The following is a 15,321-nucleotide window of genomic DNA, read 5'->3' as shown; positions in this document are numbered from 1 at the left end:
TAATGAATGAAGATATTCTCAGATAAAGGAACAAAACATACAAAACAGAATAGCGATTGTCTTTGTAAGTAAATATCAAATGTTTTTGTCTTACTTTCCTTCACTGTTGACTCCAAAAGCATCACAAATTGCCAAGTTCACCATGAAAAACTCTGCTGTATTGAACACTAACCCACCGTGCACCATACTGTTCCACTGCACTTGTTCATATCCTAAACTCACCCCAGAAGCACTGTTTGCAATCGCCATGACAAACATTTTCTTTGTTTTAGCTGTGATTTTGCCACCAGCTCTACTCCCCCCTCTGAGAATCACAAGTGGAGGTTTGAAGAACATAAAACGCCGGAGTACGGGACATGAAGAGGAGTGGAAGGGCGAAGATGAGAGCTCTGTTATCTAAGGCCCCAGCGCTGCATCATAAAAATAACAAATTGAATGAGAGGCGGACGCACATAGTTGTATAGGAGGGAAGACATTTCACGTGACACCCGCTCACCCTTAAATGCACCCACTTCTAACTTATGTCCACATACTGTCCACAGGTCTATTTAGATACACTCTTATGGAGTGATGAGGCCTTGTGATTGTTGTATGAAGGGGTAAAACTTTATACTCTGTTGCTTTGGTTACTACCATAGTCAGTATAAAGGACTGAGGGAATGTGACCTGTAGCGTTCAGCTCCAGTCAGATGAAGCTCATGAGGCTAGCAGTTACAGGAGCAAATTTGAAGCCAAGGAAGAATAATTTATTTACCTACAAAATTGTGAAATAAAAAGACCAGAATCATGTAGATTAATACAAAAATTTTAAGACCAAATTGAGGAGGCTCACTGCAGTTACAGAGAGCGGGGGCAATCATTTCTGTAAAGTCAATTTGGGCTAGAGTCAGTGGAGCTGGAAGCGCCCCCATGCTCACTTCCTATTTGGAACGCGGTGGGTAACAGGTTCACTATGCCCATTTATATATATACTACTACATTCAAAATACTGACTTGCAGTATTCTAAAAGGAATATCAAAATGAGACCACTGTATGTAATCTGCATTTAATTATGAAGCATTTTTATCATATATGTTAGCATGCTAGTTGCTGTTAGGATTACTGTGACAGGAAAACTAAGAGCTGATAAACATAATAGGACAGTATGAAAACAAGTTTGGATCACTTCAAACTGTTTTAAATGGACACGTTCTGTTTTATATACGTTTTTAAGAGCGTAAAAATCAAGTACAGAGGCTTTTAAGCTCCTAAAGCGCTTCAAACATTAATATAGTCAATATCTCCAGCAGTGATCAGTCCTCCATGTGTTTAGCATCAGCAGAGACAGGAGCAGAGATGGATGTGTCCGGAACAGTTGTTATGAAGGAAACAACACAAAGAGGAGCTTATTGAGGAAAGCCCGACTTAACCTTTCACTGTTTTAGTCAATAAATTATGACAGGAGCGACAGGGTTCATCTGCACTGCCATTTAGAAGCACTGACAACTCCAATCACCTGATACAAGCAAAAGCAACTACATAAACACACGGAAATGTACACTGTATATTGTATTATGTTGCGTAATGTATTTTCTATACTGTAAAAAGTGCAGCCCAAGTTTGAGTTTTAAGAGAAAATGTGTTGATGGAATAATAATTTGGTATTGTATGCAGGAAAAATTGTGTTGTGATAAATAAAAAATAACAAAGCTGAATAGAAAGTATTTTATAAGTGATCATTTTATAATTAGTACTAACCAGCCCAAAATTGCTAGGTTTTATATTGATCACAACATTCTATACGCCAATAATATTTAATAGAGTTTGGAGGCAGCTAAAAGGTATATTTCTAAATCTTATTATCAGATTTTTAGAGCTAAAAGATTATACAAACGTAAACTGACCTCTGACCTTTTTCTGATCATGGTTTCTCTGATTATTCTTATCCAGTTGTGTGGTTTGCAAGTCATTTTGATCATTTAAAAGGTTTAGAAATCAGGTAATTTTGGTGTGCATGTGAACATAGTCACTGATAGATGACCAGGATTTTTTTTGTATATATGTATGTATGTGTATATATACGTGTGTGTGTATATTCTATGTATGTATTTATTTATAATTAAATTTTTTTTTGTATATGCCCATTAATAGAGGGTTTTGGGGGGAGGTGCAGGGTTTAAATGTAATGAAATGTGTATCCTGTATAACTGCAAATGATAATACTAAAAATTTGATCATAAAAAAAAAAAAAAAAAATGTGGTTCAACATTTGTGAATTTACCTTTTAGATATTAAAATGGGAAGTATAGTGTAATCAATAGACATCATCATGTTTTAAAATCTGAAAACAACCAATAGTTTGAATCTGTTACACATGAAATCCATACAGTAGACTACAGACACACATTACATACATACATCATGGGTTGTGGGTTGGGATCATTTGTGAAATAACTGATAGTGTGTAGTTTTGAGAAGTGACCCCTCACCTCGGTGATTCCTGGCGTCTCTGGATCCTCGGGGCAGAGGCGTGTAGGGCAGAGGGTTACAGTCCAGGGAGGCTTCACTCGATGGCTGCAAGATAAGAACAAAACTATCAGTATTTTTTGCCCCAGATAACAGTTTCATTAGACGTATAGGGTGAGAGGCAAGGCTGAAATTGTACAAAAGATTCTAGTGAAGGTGCATGGAGTTTAAAAATGACATCATGTTTTCTGTTTAAGAGAAAAACTCAGCTGGAGTATGCAGGGGTTGTGTGTTAAACATGTGTGAATGAAACAAAACACAACTCCAGGTATGTTTTGATGAGGAACATAGATCAGAAAATGGTGCAATATGGGCCCTTTAAGAATGCTGAAGTACAATAAAGAATATTTTTAATTATCATTGTCACTTCATCTGTGCAATATCAAAATACTGCTTATTATGAGTGCCATTTGAAAAGAAAAAAAAAGCTTCATTCATTATTTGTACAAGTATTAGCCACTATCACAACAGAGCAGAAATATAGTTTGATGGCCACCAATCAGACGTGAGGACAAACACTAATCGATGATCACCTATCAAATGAAAGTAAAAAAAAAAAAAAGAGCTCAAGAAAGACCAGAAGAAATGTGAAAAATAATTTGAAAAATATATTTTCATTGGACACTGCAATTACATGTCATAGCAACCAATCCACAGCCAAAAACAATCAAACATGCGAAGATAGAACTAGCATTCTCGAGCACTTCCTGATTTCACTTGCTGTTCCCAAACTTCCCCGCCTCCTGTGAACTCTTGTTTTTGGTTCAGCAGTTTCAGGGGCTGGTCTGTGTGTGGCAGGTGAGGATTTATCACTCCTCACACGGTGCGGACCTCCAGCTCGCTCCTGCTTTGATGCTCCGGCTCAACGGCACGGTGGCACAGCAGAGGTCCTAACCCCCACCCGGCCGTGACCCCACACACTGGTCAACGAAAGGCTAGCCGTCACTCACGCACAATGTAGGCCCTAGCGCTGGGGTCAACCTGTCACATAAATGCTGTCTAGAATTTAGGGCTCTGATAAACAGCGGCGTGGAGACAAATGTGAGTCAGAGCAGACATTATCAAGCAGGTCAAGAGTTTGTTGCATTGTTGTTCCTCTTCTCTCACTCTCAGGATGATTGAATAGGTAGTATGTTGACAAATCTGCAAATGCCATTATAAGGAAGGATGTCTGTGTTGTGTAGTCGAGATTATAAATAATACGACATGTAGATTTGAAGTAAACTACAAAACACTAAATTCTACCCCAGGATTGTAAATGATAATAATACAAGCCATAAATTCTGTCTTAAAGCAACATTGTGATTGAATCCTTGGAAATAGAAAGTTAAAGGTGCACTATGTAACTTTTTGGTTGGGTTCTATGCATATGACACCGCTCTACCTTACATTTATTAAATTACAGCTGGTTTTATAGCTCAAAAATGCCTAGAAAAACAGGCATTCTGACTGTGAGCAGGGTTGCCTCTCCACAGATCTGACCTCTAACTTGGTTTGGTCTGGTCTTCATGAAGATAGAAAGGTTTAATAGCATACCATGAGACATTCCAGACAACGCATCTTCATGAAGAAAAGCATTTGACATCAGAAAAGTTACACAATCCGCCGTTAAAGTTTAAATTACACTCTTTTTGAATTTATTTAAAAATGTTACTGTTTGTTTTTAAAGCTGTTAATGGCCTTGCTCCTCCTCCTCCTATTTGACTGAACCCCTGTTTGTCCACAGCTCAAACAGGGCCTTAAGGTCAAACAACCAGCTTCTATTGTAAATCCCTAGATCCAGACTCAAACACAGCAGCAAATTGTTTAGACATTAACTAGACCGAAGAATTAACCCAATTTGAGAGGTTGCCTATACATATGCATGACAGACAATTAATGAAGCACACATATTCAATAGCAAAAAACAAAAACAGTTAAAGTGTTGGCTCTCTTCTACTTTCTACTCCATTTAACCTGTTGAAAATACAAATTGTTTCAAGACTAAAAATGGCCAAATTGGGAAAACAAGTGTGAATATTTTTGCCAAAATCTTAAACACAAACATCTCAATTGTGTTCTAGCAAAATGAGCAGCTGAACCTTAGCCAGGCTGGCGTCACCTAGTGCCTCCGCTCAATTTCATTTCTCTCCAGCGACTAAGTCATTAATCGGAATACGCTAGACGATCTGAAAGAACCCTGGAAGAGCCATACATTCTGTGTTGGCAACGATTCCCGAGATCGAGCATTTAAAGCAGGAACAAAGAGAATGTTTTGTGAATTTTATCAAGGAAAAGACGTTCTGCCCTTCTTCCTACGGGATTTGAGAAAAGCTTAATATACCAGTTAGCCCTGTTAGTGGTGCATTACAAATGTCACGACCAAATAGTAGTGATTGGTTAAATTACAAAAAGTACCCGTCTACCATTAAGCCAACGAATTCTAATGCTGCACGGTCAGACGGTTTTGACGAAGTGAAACCGGCTGATGAATCAGGCTAGCTGAACTTGTCATAATCACAAAAACTGGTGCTTAAGATTTTAGAGTTTCCATTATCATTCAGCCTCGCCAATCATTTCTCATCTGAAACTATTTTCATCACTGCCCATCCATCTGTTAAAGTCTGGAGGACAAAGGCTCCTTCTATTCTGCGAGCGAGCGATGATGTCTGAGTGGGAGCAGACATTCCCAAACAGGTCAAGAGTTTGTTGCATTGTTGTTCTTCTTCTCTCCCTCTCAAGGTCCAAAACATCCTCTTCCTCCTGGTAGCCTTTTAGCTGCTGGAGCGGGCACTTTATCATGACACAGCCCTATCTGATGCCTTTGTACAAATACTTTCCTTTTCCTCCAGGAAGGAATCCACGGGGCCTTTAATCATCGTGGGAGACGCCACTGACAAATACATATTAGCTGTGGTTGCTAGCCGCATTTTTCCTGCTTTTATTGTTGCTCCTCTACATGGCCATGCATAACCTTGAGAAATGGCGAGGCCTGCACTGTTAAATGGAAACATATTCTTCACGGGCAAAGAGAGTGCTGTGAATTGAAAACGATCACATAATGTGCTCCCTGATAGCATCTCTGAAAGGCATTAAGGCTGGACAGCATGTGTCTCATATTACACCAAGAGAAAAATGGCTAAATAAGCGCGTGGTGAGAGCTTACTGCGCCCGCCACCGGACCATGCGTTTGGTGAAGAAATATTCGCTAATAGAAATGTTGTTTGTGACGAAGGTGGTGTGGCCTGTGCTGTTTTCCACACCTGCTCCAGAGTAGATTCAGCACAAACGAATGTAAGCACAAATTTGTACACGGCTCCGCTTTAAACTTGCACTGCGTAATTTGGAGATGGAGATTATATCATTAAACATATAAGATGCATTTATTCAATTATGGGTGTTTTTATTGCTCAAAAATACCTTTAAAAACATCCATTCTGATTTTGTGCATGGGGTCGCCTCTTCACAGACCTCACCTGTAAACTGGCCTGGTGGCATCTCCTTGCTTGTCTCCATGGAGCTGGAAAAGTTTAATGCCATACTTTGGGACAATGCAGGCAAAGCAATACAATCTCCATGGAAACAAGCAACTGGCGACCAAAAAAATCACACAGTGCACCTTTAAAATAATAATATTAAACCTGCTGTACCTGATTTTTTTGTCAAAGTAAAATTTGCCTGATGTAAATGGAGCTCTAAGTATCAAAATGAAACCTGTGTGCTGTCTATATCTTTTTATAATTTGACAAATAAGTAAGACTGGTGCACTGTTAGCATGCTAGGTGTCGTTAGCTTCTTAGTGACGGCAAAATTCTGCTCTGGCCTCTAAAAGTCGTGAAACTTGCTTATAAACTCAAAGCGGTGAATATTTCAGATGCTTGGAATGTAGGGCTGGATATCATTAAGAAGTCGCTGATACAATACATAGGTCATGGTGCGATACATATCTTAGGGTGACCATATTCCCGTTTGTGAAAACCCAGACACCTTACCGGGGGTGGGGCCTCGACATTGAGCTATTCTCACCTCGCAACCTGTGCACATGTTCTCCCACTTGTTCCAATCGGGCCAGAAAATGGAGAATTTCTTGTACAAGTCATTGTTAAATGCGCATTTGTGCTTCGGCATGTTGCAGATTGACCGACTGTTTGTGTCTGCTCGCTCCTTCTGAGTGCACAGAGAGCCTACGAGAGCCGCTCAGTTTAATGGCCCCAGTGAAAGATCATGAAAACCTGGACAGTTCCATCACTTAAAAAAAACTGCCCAGGACAGGACACAAAAAACTGACATGTCTGGGGAAAAACGCTAACATATCTTGATAGAGTGCACTTTCACTTCGATACATTTCAAAGGATTCAATACAGTTCAGAAAAACTTAAAGGCTAAATCACGCCTGTGTCACATAAATGAGTTTCCTTCCTCTAAACAAGCAACAAAACTGTAGCGCTGTCACGAAATATACAAAAAAAAAAAAAATACTCTTGGCGATATATTGAAACAGCATCTCACAATATCAGTACTGTTGACAATATATCGTACTCTTCTCCTTTTACATGCATATTTCCAATTACCAAATTTTACAATATCAACGTTTGACATTTCAACACAACATTTCAGTGGTTTGGATTTTTTCTGCCTATGTCTGTGTGGGCTTCTTCCAATACAAACCTAAAATGTGCACATGTTATTAGGTTCTTTTTTCAGACCTAGAGTTTTGTTTCATACCTCATTGGACTAAAATGTGCACAGTAGGCCAGTCCTCCAGCTAGGCACTAAGGTCAGGTTAGGGTCACCAAAGCTGCAATGTGGGTGCTCACTGCTCTTGAAAGTTTGCCCCAGCAGTATATTAAAGGTCCTATATTATGCAAAATGGAGCTTTGTGAGCTTTAACCCATCATATAATGTTACCTCCTCAAACAGCCCTTTAACTAATGGGTCAAATTTAATATCACTAATCTTCCAGTACTTCAACCATTTTTATTCCTTACTTAGTACCTTCGTTCTAGCTTAGCATCGCACCGCTAGACCAAGACCGCAGTTTATCCATTGTGCCAATAGTCTGTCAATGGAAGAGCACATCTGACTGGTTCTTAATGACAGGAAGTGTGATCCCTGCCTGCTTATGCCTCCTCTCCATGCCTGCATCAACGATCACAGCGCTGGGCCTCTCCTCTCCTTTTTTGAACCAAACCCATCCCGCTGCTTGACAACAATTAATCTTCCTTGTTGCCATGTTAAGAACAGCACCACCCGCAGGCAGGGGGGAGGAGTAAGGAGGAGTACGATGGGGACAGGACCGCCCCCGTGGTCCAAAAACGCAATGGGATGCCAGTCAAATTTGTCCTGTCCAAAAAAAAAAGTCTCTGTACCTCCCAGTTAGTTGTCCTTAGTGTGAGGGGACATGATCAAAAAGAGAAGTCCATTCAACATATGTGCGGTCACTATTAGAAGAGAGCCAGACCACACCGCATCCATCAGACAGCTCCCCCATGTCAGGAGCCAGGAGCCGGGAGCCAGGAGCCACACGCACACTGTACAAAGGCATGGGCAAGAGACGATGATGATTGAGTAGGTAGTAAGTACGGAAATCTGCAAATTCCACAATTCCAAATATAAGGAAAGGATGTCTGTGTTGCATGGTCGGGATTATGTCAAATAATACTTCATGTGGATGAAACTACGAAACAGTAAATCCTACCCCAGCCTTGTAAATGGTAGTAACACAAACCATAAATTCGATCTTAAAGCGACAATGTGTAACTTTCTGGAAATTGCACACCACCTGCATGAACTCAACAGACCAACAGACAGTTAAAACTATACTCTGGAACATCTCCATGAAGAGACACTGAAATATTAAGGTTTTAGAGATGTAAGTTTGTTCATGGAAAGGACACATGTTTTTCTATGTTTTTAAATACAATAAAAATAAATAAAAATTAAAAAAAATAAACAAAAAAAATTAAAAAAATAAATAATAATAATAATAATAATAATAATAATAATAATAATAATAATAATAATAATAATAATTTTAAAAGCCTATAATATAAAAAGCTTGTCTATATATTTTTGGATAAAAATGTAACACAGTGGGGCTTTAACTGAAATACTGGATTACAGAGCAAAATAAACACTTCTACAGTACAGTAATTAAGTTTATGTTGGTGAAATGTGTATGGGTGCCATGTTTCTGTGGTTTCTTTGGTTCTGTAAAAAGCATCTTTTATGAGCAAGATGAATTTTATGTTCTGGAACCAAATTATATTTTTCCAAAACAACTGTAATTTTACATAGAAAATTTCTATGTTATTATTTTTAACAGAAACATATCCAGGGAGTTTTGCAAAATGTAAAATAAATAAATATATGAGCTTGGTTAATCTACACTACTATAGTAAGTGAGCATGTATTTGCATAGTACAATGTGAAACAATTTAATAAAAAAAAAAGAAAAAGAAATTACTACAATCTACCAACCTATCAAAGTAGTAAAAAATATGTTGAAGTTTATACAGCACTTACACAAAATGGATTTCAATGTCCATGTCAAAAAATGTCCTTTTAATCTTCTGTATTTCATTTTAAACCATCATTTCATAAATCCAAAATCATTCCAAATAGACACTGACACTGTATTTTTATTCTAAACCTCTAAACCAAATGTCTGCACACCAGCGTTTTCCCTTCCCTCACAACACAACATACAAACAAACCTCTCCTGTGACACTTCCTGCACTGTCCAGAGGGAGGTGCTGCTGTGTCATCTATGCACCATCCTCCCTTCTCTCCCTCTCTCCCTCTCTCCTCTGTCCACATTAATCTGAGCATTGTTTTAATTTGCCAGGCTCGGGGGCATATGTGAGCTCTCCTCTCATATCTGTGTGTACTGAAAGTTATGGACACCGCTTATGATAATGCAACACAAATTTACACAAGATTTTACCAACGATATTGTGTAAAAAAAAAAAGTGGATAGAGAAATGGGTACAGAACGGCGGAGTTGTGGGTGTGGGCACAGAAGAAGAAAAAGAAGAAGCTGTGTTGTGTGTCACGATGAAAGATGATCCCCCAACTGGATAATACATCACCCCAGCGCTGTCTGTCCATGTTGTTATGCGAATAAAGGCTGATAGACCCACAGGCAATGGTGATTATGACTTCCAACCACCGGAGAGAAGCGAGGGATGGGGAAGGGAGAGAGAAAGGGGGAGAGAGAAAGTACACCACCTCCACAGCAGTCGTCTCTGGAGTGGAGAGATCTGAACGAGGCAGGAGAGCTGTTGACATAATCTGGTAAACTTCAGAAAAGTTTAGCAAAGAACTAGAAGCTGAATGATTTTCGAAGGGTTGTGAAAATTATCGGAAATCAACTACGGTTCGATACTAAAGTTAGTGTCGAAACTAGACACTCATTTGAGCAAGTATCGATACAAAAAAAAGTCACATTGACAGAACAGAAATGAACCTTTCCTGAAGCTTAAGAATGATCTTGAGCTGTACTTGGGGTGGGGGAACAATTATTAAAGAAATGTATTTTGATTTGTGAAAGGAGCAAGATTTATAAGATCTATCTTCATCCTGTTTCTTTTGTTCATGCAGCAAAGACAAGGCAAATAATGGTAGAAATATGTATTTATGTCAGATTTTTTGTTGTGGTTGTCTTTAAATTTATGCCAACAAATAACAGCATGAGCAACAAATAAATAAATAAAAAATAAAAAGCATACACCCATGAACCACTAATATAATATAATATAATATAATAATATATAATATAATATAATATAATATAATATAATATAATATAATATAATATATAAATTCTAATTTTTAAAGAGTGTTTTTTGTTATCATTGTGGTATCAGAATCGGTATTGAGTATCGAGTCTATTCTCTAGTATTGAAATAGAGTTTGAAATGTTAGTATTGTGACACTCGATTAAAAAAATAATAATAATAAATTTGAATTGTGATTTTTTTCTACAAGCATTTTGATCACAATTACATTTCCAGTTTTTGTTTTAGTAAAATTATTCAGTTCAAAATTTTTATAACTAATGTTGTTAACGGATAAACATTATTTTTGTAGAGGTCTAAACTACAGGGTTAGAAGGTTTATGATATTTAAAATAATGTTCATAATTCAAGCAGTTGTAAATTGCTTAAAGCATTCAAATTGTGATGTACTTTATCTCGCACCTTATGGCACATTTTTATGATGTAGATATGAATAAAGCAGCTCTCAGTAACAAGCTTTCTCATATTACAGACAACAGATTGTTCTATTGATTCTACTGTTCAGAGCTCAGTGAAAACAAGGTCAAATTGAATTTGTTAACATGAAAGTCACATGACAACTTCAGGAAGTGAATTAAAACTTCTGTCATATTATAATTCATTTATTTTATTGAATCAGCAACATCACATTTATTCATCTCTCTGTAAACAACTTCCCATCCAGTTGATTATTACAGAAGGGCAGTCTACATCCTAGAATTGTCAAAAATAATGAAAATCAGGTACTAAAACTAGTATTGAAACTAGATACTAATGTGAGTATATATCAATAGTAAAAAAGTCACATTCACAGGACAGAAATGAACTTTAACTGAATTACAATGATCAAACAAAAGTCCACATAAACCCAGTACACATCTGGACAACTGGGGGATTACACAGATATAAGACAAAAAATATAAGTACTGCGATTTAATGTTGCAATCACATTCTATTGCATAAAGAAAAAGTGTTTTTATTTATTGTGGTATCAGAATCTGTGTTGAGCATTGAGTCTATTTGTTGGCATCGAAATCGAGTTCCAAATTTTAGTATCCTCACAACACTACTACTTCCATACTACTGTTGAATGTAAGTGTTGAAAAATGATAAACTCCCATGAGTCTCTGTCATGAGTAGTCAGTCACTTGAGTGTTTCTAGTGAAAGTGCCTAAAGTGTGTGTTCTGCAGCTGATCTGAACACAGCTGGTCCCTGGCCTCAGCTCACCTCCTCTTTAAGACTGACCATACAATCTAATACAATCTAATGAGAGCACGGTGTACACAGCAGCCTCTTATCTCCTCTACATCTGGACAAGCAGACAAAGTGCTAAAAGGAAATAAATGTGTCCTGACAGCCACATCAAAGAGCTGAGCCAGAGGCCGGAGCTACTGAGGGCACAGGAATGTTGTTGCTAAGCGCTGGGTTAGCCGGACCATCGGGCGCACAGAGGGTCTGTCCCCCTCCGAGGAGCAGAGGGAGGAGGGGAGGGGCTGCACAGAGGAGAGAGAGAGAGAGGAAGGTTTGTAGCTTAAAGCAATTGTTGGAAGAAACAAGCCTTCTGTTTTGTTTTCTCTTGACACCATTTCTGCTTTTTGTGCGCACAAAAGACATGTATAAAAATGTCTTTTGATATGTTTTCTCTTTGGGTCTGTATCAAACTCTTCTTTGTGTCTGAGCGAGGAACTTTTTCTGCTCTTGTCTGTACAAACCGCCGCCTCTTTGTGATCACGCCGCAGATCAGAGGAGACACAACTTGTGAACTGATTTGAGTCAACATTTAATGTCTGCGTGACACGTTTAGTTCCTCACTGATGGAATATTTGATCAGTGGAGTCTCACACTTGTGAAGTTCAGGGTTACAAACAATACAACACTTTGAGAACACAAATAAGTAAGAGGAGCTTGCAGCGCCTTGCAGCATGTTAGGGCACTGATGAAATGCTGAAAAAGACTCCCTGAACTCCGAGAAAGATGGAATCTGTGCATTTGACTCTTGTGCATTTTTAAACTAAGTTATCAAACACAAAGTAGAAGAAGACGGGTGAGCCTCGCTCACATTCAGAGGAGAATCTGCACTGAGGATATTACAAACAGTGTGTTGAGCTCTGCAGCATTACCAGGGGACTCTACACTTCTTTCCTCTCTGACCCTGATAATGGAGCTGTGAGGGCGCAGGAAGCAGCCCTGTTTAAACACTAGTGTAGTACATTCAGACTGTTCTGGTAATGGCACAGCAGAGCAGTGGAAGTGCTTTGGCCGTGCAGCACAGCAAGCCCACTGAGCTCTGTTTAATGATTCACCAGCAGCACTACTCCAGTGGTCCTAAATGTATCATATGATCAGTGATCACAAGAGCTTTTGGCTCGGGGCACACAGAGCGGGCACACAGAGCCAACATGGCCGCCGTACCACAGAGCAGAGGTCGGAGCTGCTGGATGCTAATCACCCGTAGCTCTGATGCTAATAAGGCTGTGTTTGTTTGGAGCTGGATTCTTTCAAAGTCACTCGACCTTTGGATGATGTCTGCTGGGACAAGTGTAATGAGGGACTCAGACTGGAGAGATCATGTACTACAGGTACACTTACAATTAGCCCCAGGCCACAGCCATTCAGCTGTGACCTTTCCATCTGCACACACTACGAGACTATCTTAAGAGTACAATCGTGTACAATAAGACAATAAAGCTTTATTTTTAAAGGAGGAAAATGTTAGGAGTATTTACATTGAAAAAGGCCTCATTCACACATGTAAGTTGCAGGTAAAACAGTGACATCTTCAGCTTGCGATAAGAAGAGAGAATAAACAAGAAGATGCAATTGGCTTTTCATTGGCATGGAACAGGGAAGAAGACATCTTTGTGGTCCTTTATTTGGCAGGAGTCAGACTTCTTGCACTACTTCTAAGACTCTAGTGTTGGTATTTAAAGTTTTATAGTTTATAATATTGTATATGAGCAGACAAACTCCTCCAAAGACATGCTGACAATAACCTGTAGGTGTACAGAGATACATAGTGTAAATCCTTTTTTATCTTAGGCTGTAAAAGTTTCATATCCGAACTTTCCATCTGACCAATATCTTGAACACTACCTGTGTTTTATGTTTACGAACTCCTCCAAACAAGTAAGAATAAAGTTATGTTCTGTTTTGATCCCTGTGTGCTGATCTTTGTCAGACTTTTTACCTTATTTAATCTGCAAAACTAAATATTTTCATCTCTCCCAAACATCAGGGTAAGTCTCCACGGTGACACATCTGCTGCGATTATGGGCTGTGGCTCACGTCAGGCCTGTTTTCCTCACTGTAGCATGTTAAATAATTGAAGAGTTGTGCAGCGGGCCTGTCAGTGCGCCTTGTCTCCTGTGTTTCCTATGCAATTAGACGCCCTGAGACATTTGAAGAGACCGCCACCAAAAGTGACACGTGAACTTAAAGCAAATTAGCTCTTCACACGAGCCACGGCTGAAGGTTACTTAGCAATGCTTTAAGAGAGTGAAGTGCGTTTGACTCCGAGACGTTACAGCGGTGACGATTGGCTTTTCCGTTGGCTTCCGGGAGACAGATCACAGGCAGATAGGAAAGTAAGTTTGACTGGAGGCATGGGGAGAGAACAGAGGAGGAGAGGGGGAGAGATGTGTCGGGATAATGAGATCTCTTGATGTTTTTCTGGGGGAAGATGCAGACAGATGCACAGCTCGCATCTTAAAGGAGAAGGTGCAGACGTGGTGCGGTGAAACATTTAAGACAACTTCAAAACGCAGCCAAAGTGTGCTGTATTTTAAATAAACAGTGAGCTCGGGCTCATCGTGTAGAATATTGCACAAGGACACTCCTCTGGATTAGACTTGAATGATCTATTTTATTTTTTTAAACTGTAAAAACAGAACTAGTTCATCATAAACTGGTTATTTCTCACGTAACACATTCTTAGCATAATATTTATTCAGTGCAAATATTTTAAAAGGGCCAGAGTGGAGTTTTGCCGTCATGCTACTATTAACAGCAAGCATGCCAACTAGGGATGCACAGATACTGATTCTAGCATCGAAAACTGGCACTGACACTGAAAAATTTGTATCGATAAGTATCGATTCCATGATATCGGTTAAGCTGATACGCTTGCTGGGCTTTTAACTGACTATTTACAGACTGATTTTGGGTTTGAACACCTCATAATGTTTGAAGTTTCTTTCATATGAAGTGGTTCAAGTAGTGGTTTGAAGGATAAGTAACAGTTACATAACACAATTGGATCTACTGTGCAATAAGTATAAATATAGACTGTATATATAAAGGGACATAGTTAACGCACAGGCCGTTGCGTTCCAAATAGTAAGTTTGTATGTGGCTCTTCCGGCTCCATCTGACTGTGGCTCCCATTGACTTACATTGGAATATTCTTGTCCCTCTCTCTGTAACTGCGGCAGTGAGCCTCGTCATTTTGGTCTTAAACTATTCGTATTAACCCGCAACACATGATCCTGGTGTTTTTTTTCGCTGTTTTGTCCGTCAAAAAAATTCTATTCATAATATAGAGCCTGTTTCCAAATTCGCCCCTATAACCTTTAGCATCCCGAACTCAATTTGAGTCGAACACTACGGGTGACAAGTATCAACGTCAATATTGGTGCATCTCTAATTCCAACCAGTGTTACATCCTGGTTTACAAATGGTAAAGCAGATGCCAGCATACATTTATAACTTGATAAAAAATAATTATATAAATGTGTATGGCGTCTTCAAGTTGATCCATGCAATAAATCAGATAAATATAAATAGGTATTAAAAACTACTGAGGCATTTTATTATAGGTAGAGACTTGTATTTTTCAGAAAGATCATTTAGGGATTTGGTGCAGAGGAGGGAGAGACATTCAGCATTTGTGGCATTACTAAAGTGGAGTCAATGTACCGGAAAGTGTTTTTAAACTGTGTTCTTAAAATAATCTCCAGAATTTTTCAGTTCTATTATTTTGTCCTAAAAGAGTAACAAGTCTTAAAGGTGCACTGTGTAACATTTCTAGTGGAGAGTCTGCCACCTACTTGTCATCATGG

At 38.8% G+C, this 15,321-nt stretch overlaps 1 protein-coding gene across 1 annotated transcript in view; it reads right to left on the bottom strand.

Annotated features, from left to right (window-relative positions):
* Positions 1–15,321, bottom strand: part of lrmda (leucine rich melanocyte differentiation associated) — a 314,989-nt gene that overhangs the window by 43,424 nt on the left and 256,244 nt on the right. Inside the window, exon 6 of the mRNA XM_055162608.1 lies at positions 2,470–2,554. Within this exon, the coding sequence (XP_055018583.1) occupies positions 2,470–2,554 (85 nt within the window). The remainder of the gene's footprint in view (positions 1–2,469; positions 2,555–15,321) is intronic.

This window comes from Boleophthalmus pectinirostris, unplaced genomic scaffold (genome assembly GCF_026225935.1).
Source record: "Boleophthalmus pectinirostris isolate CB_2022bp ecotype Guang Dong unplaced genomic scaffold, ASM2622593v1 HiC_scaffold_5, whole genome shotgun sequence".
Classification (NCBI taxonomy): Eukaryota; Metazoa; Chordata; class Actinopteri; order Gobiiformes; family Gobiidae; genus Boleophthalmus; species Boleophthalmus pectinirostris.
This window is presented reverse-complemented; position numbering and strand designations above follow the sequence as displayed.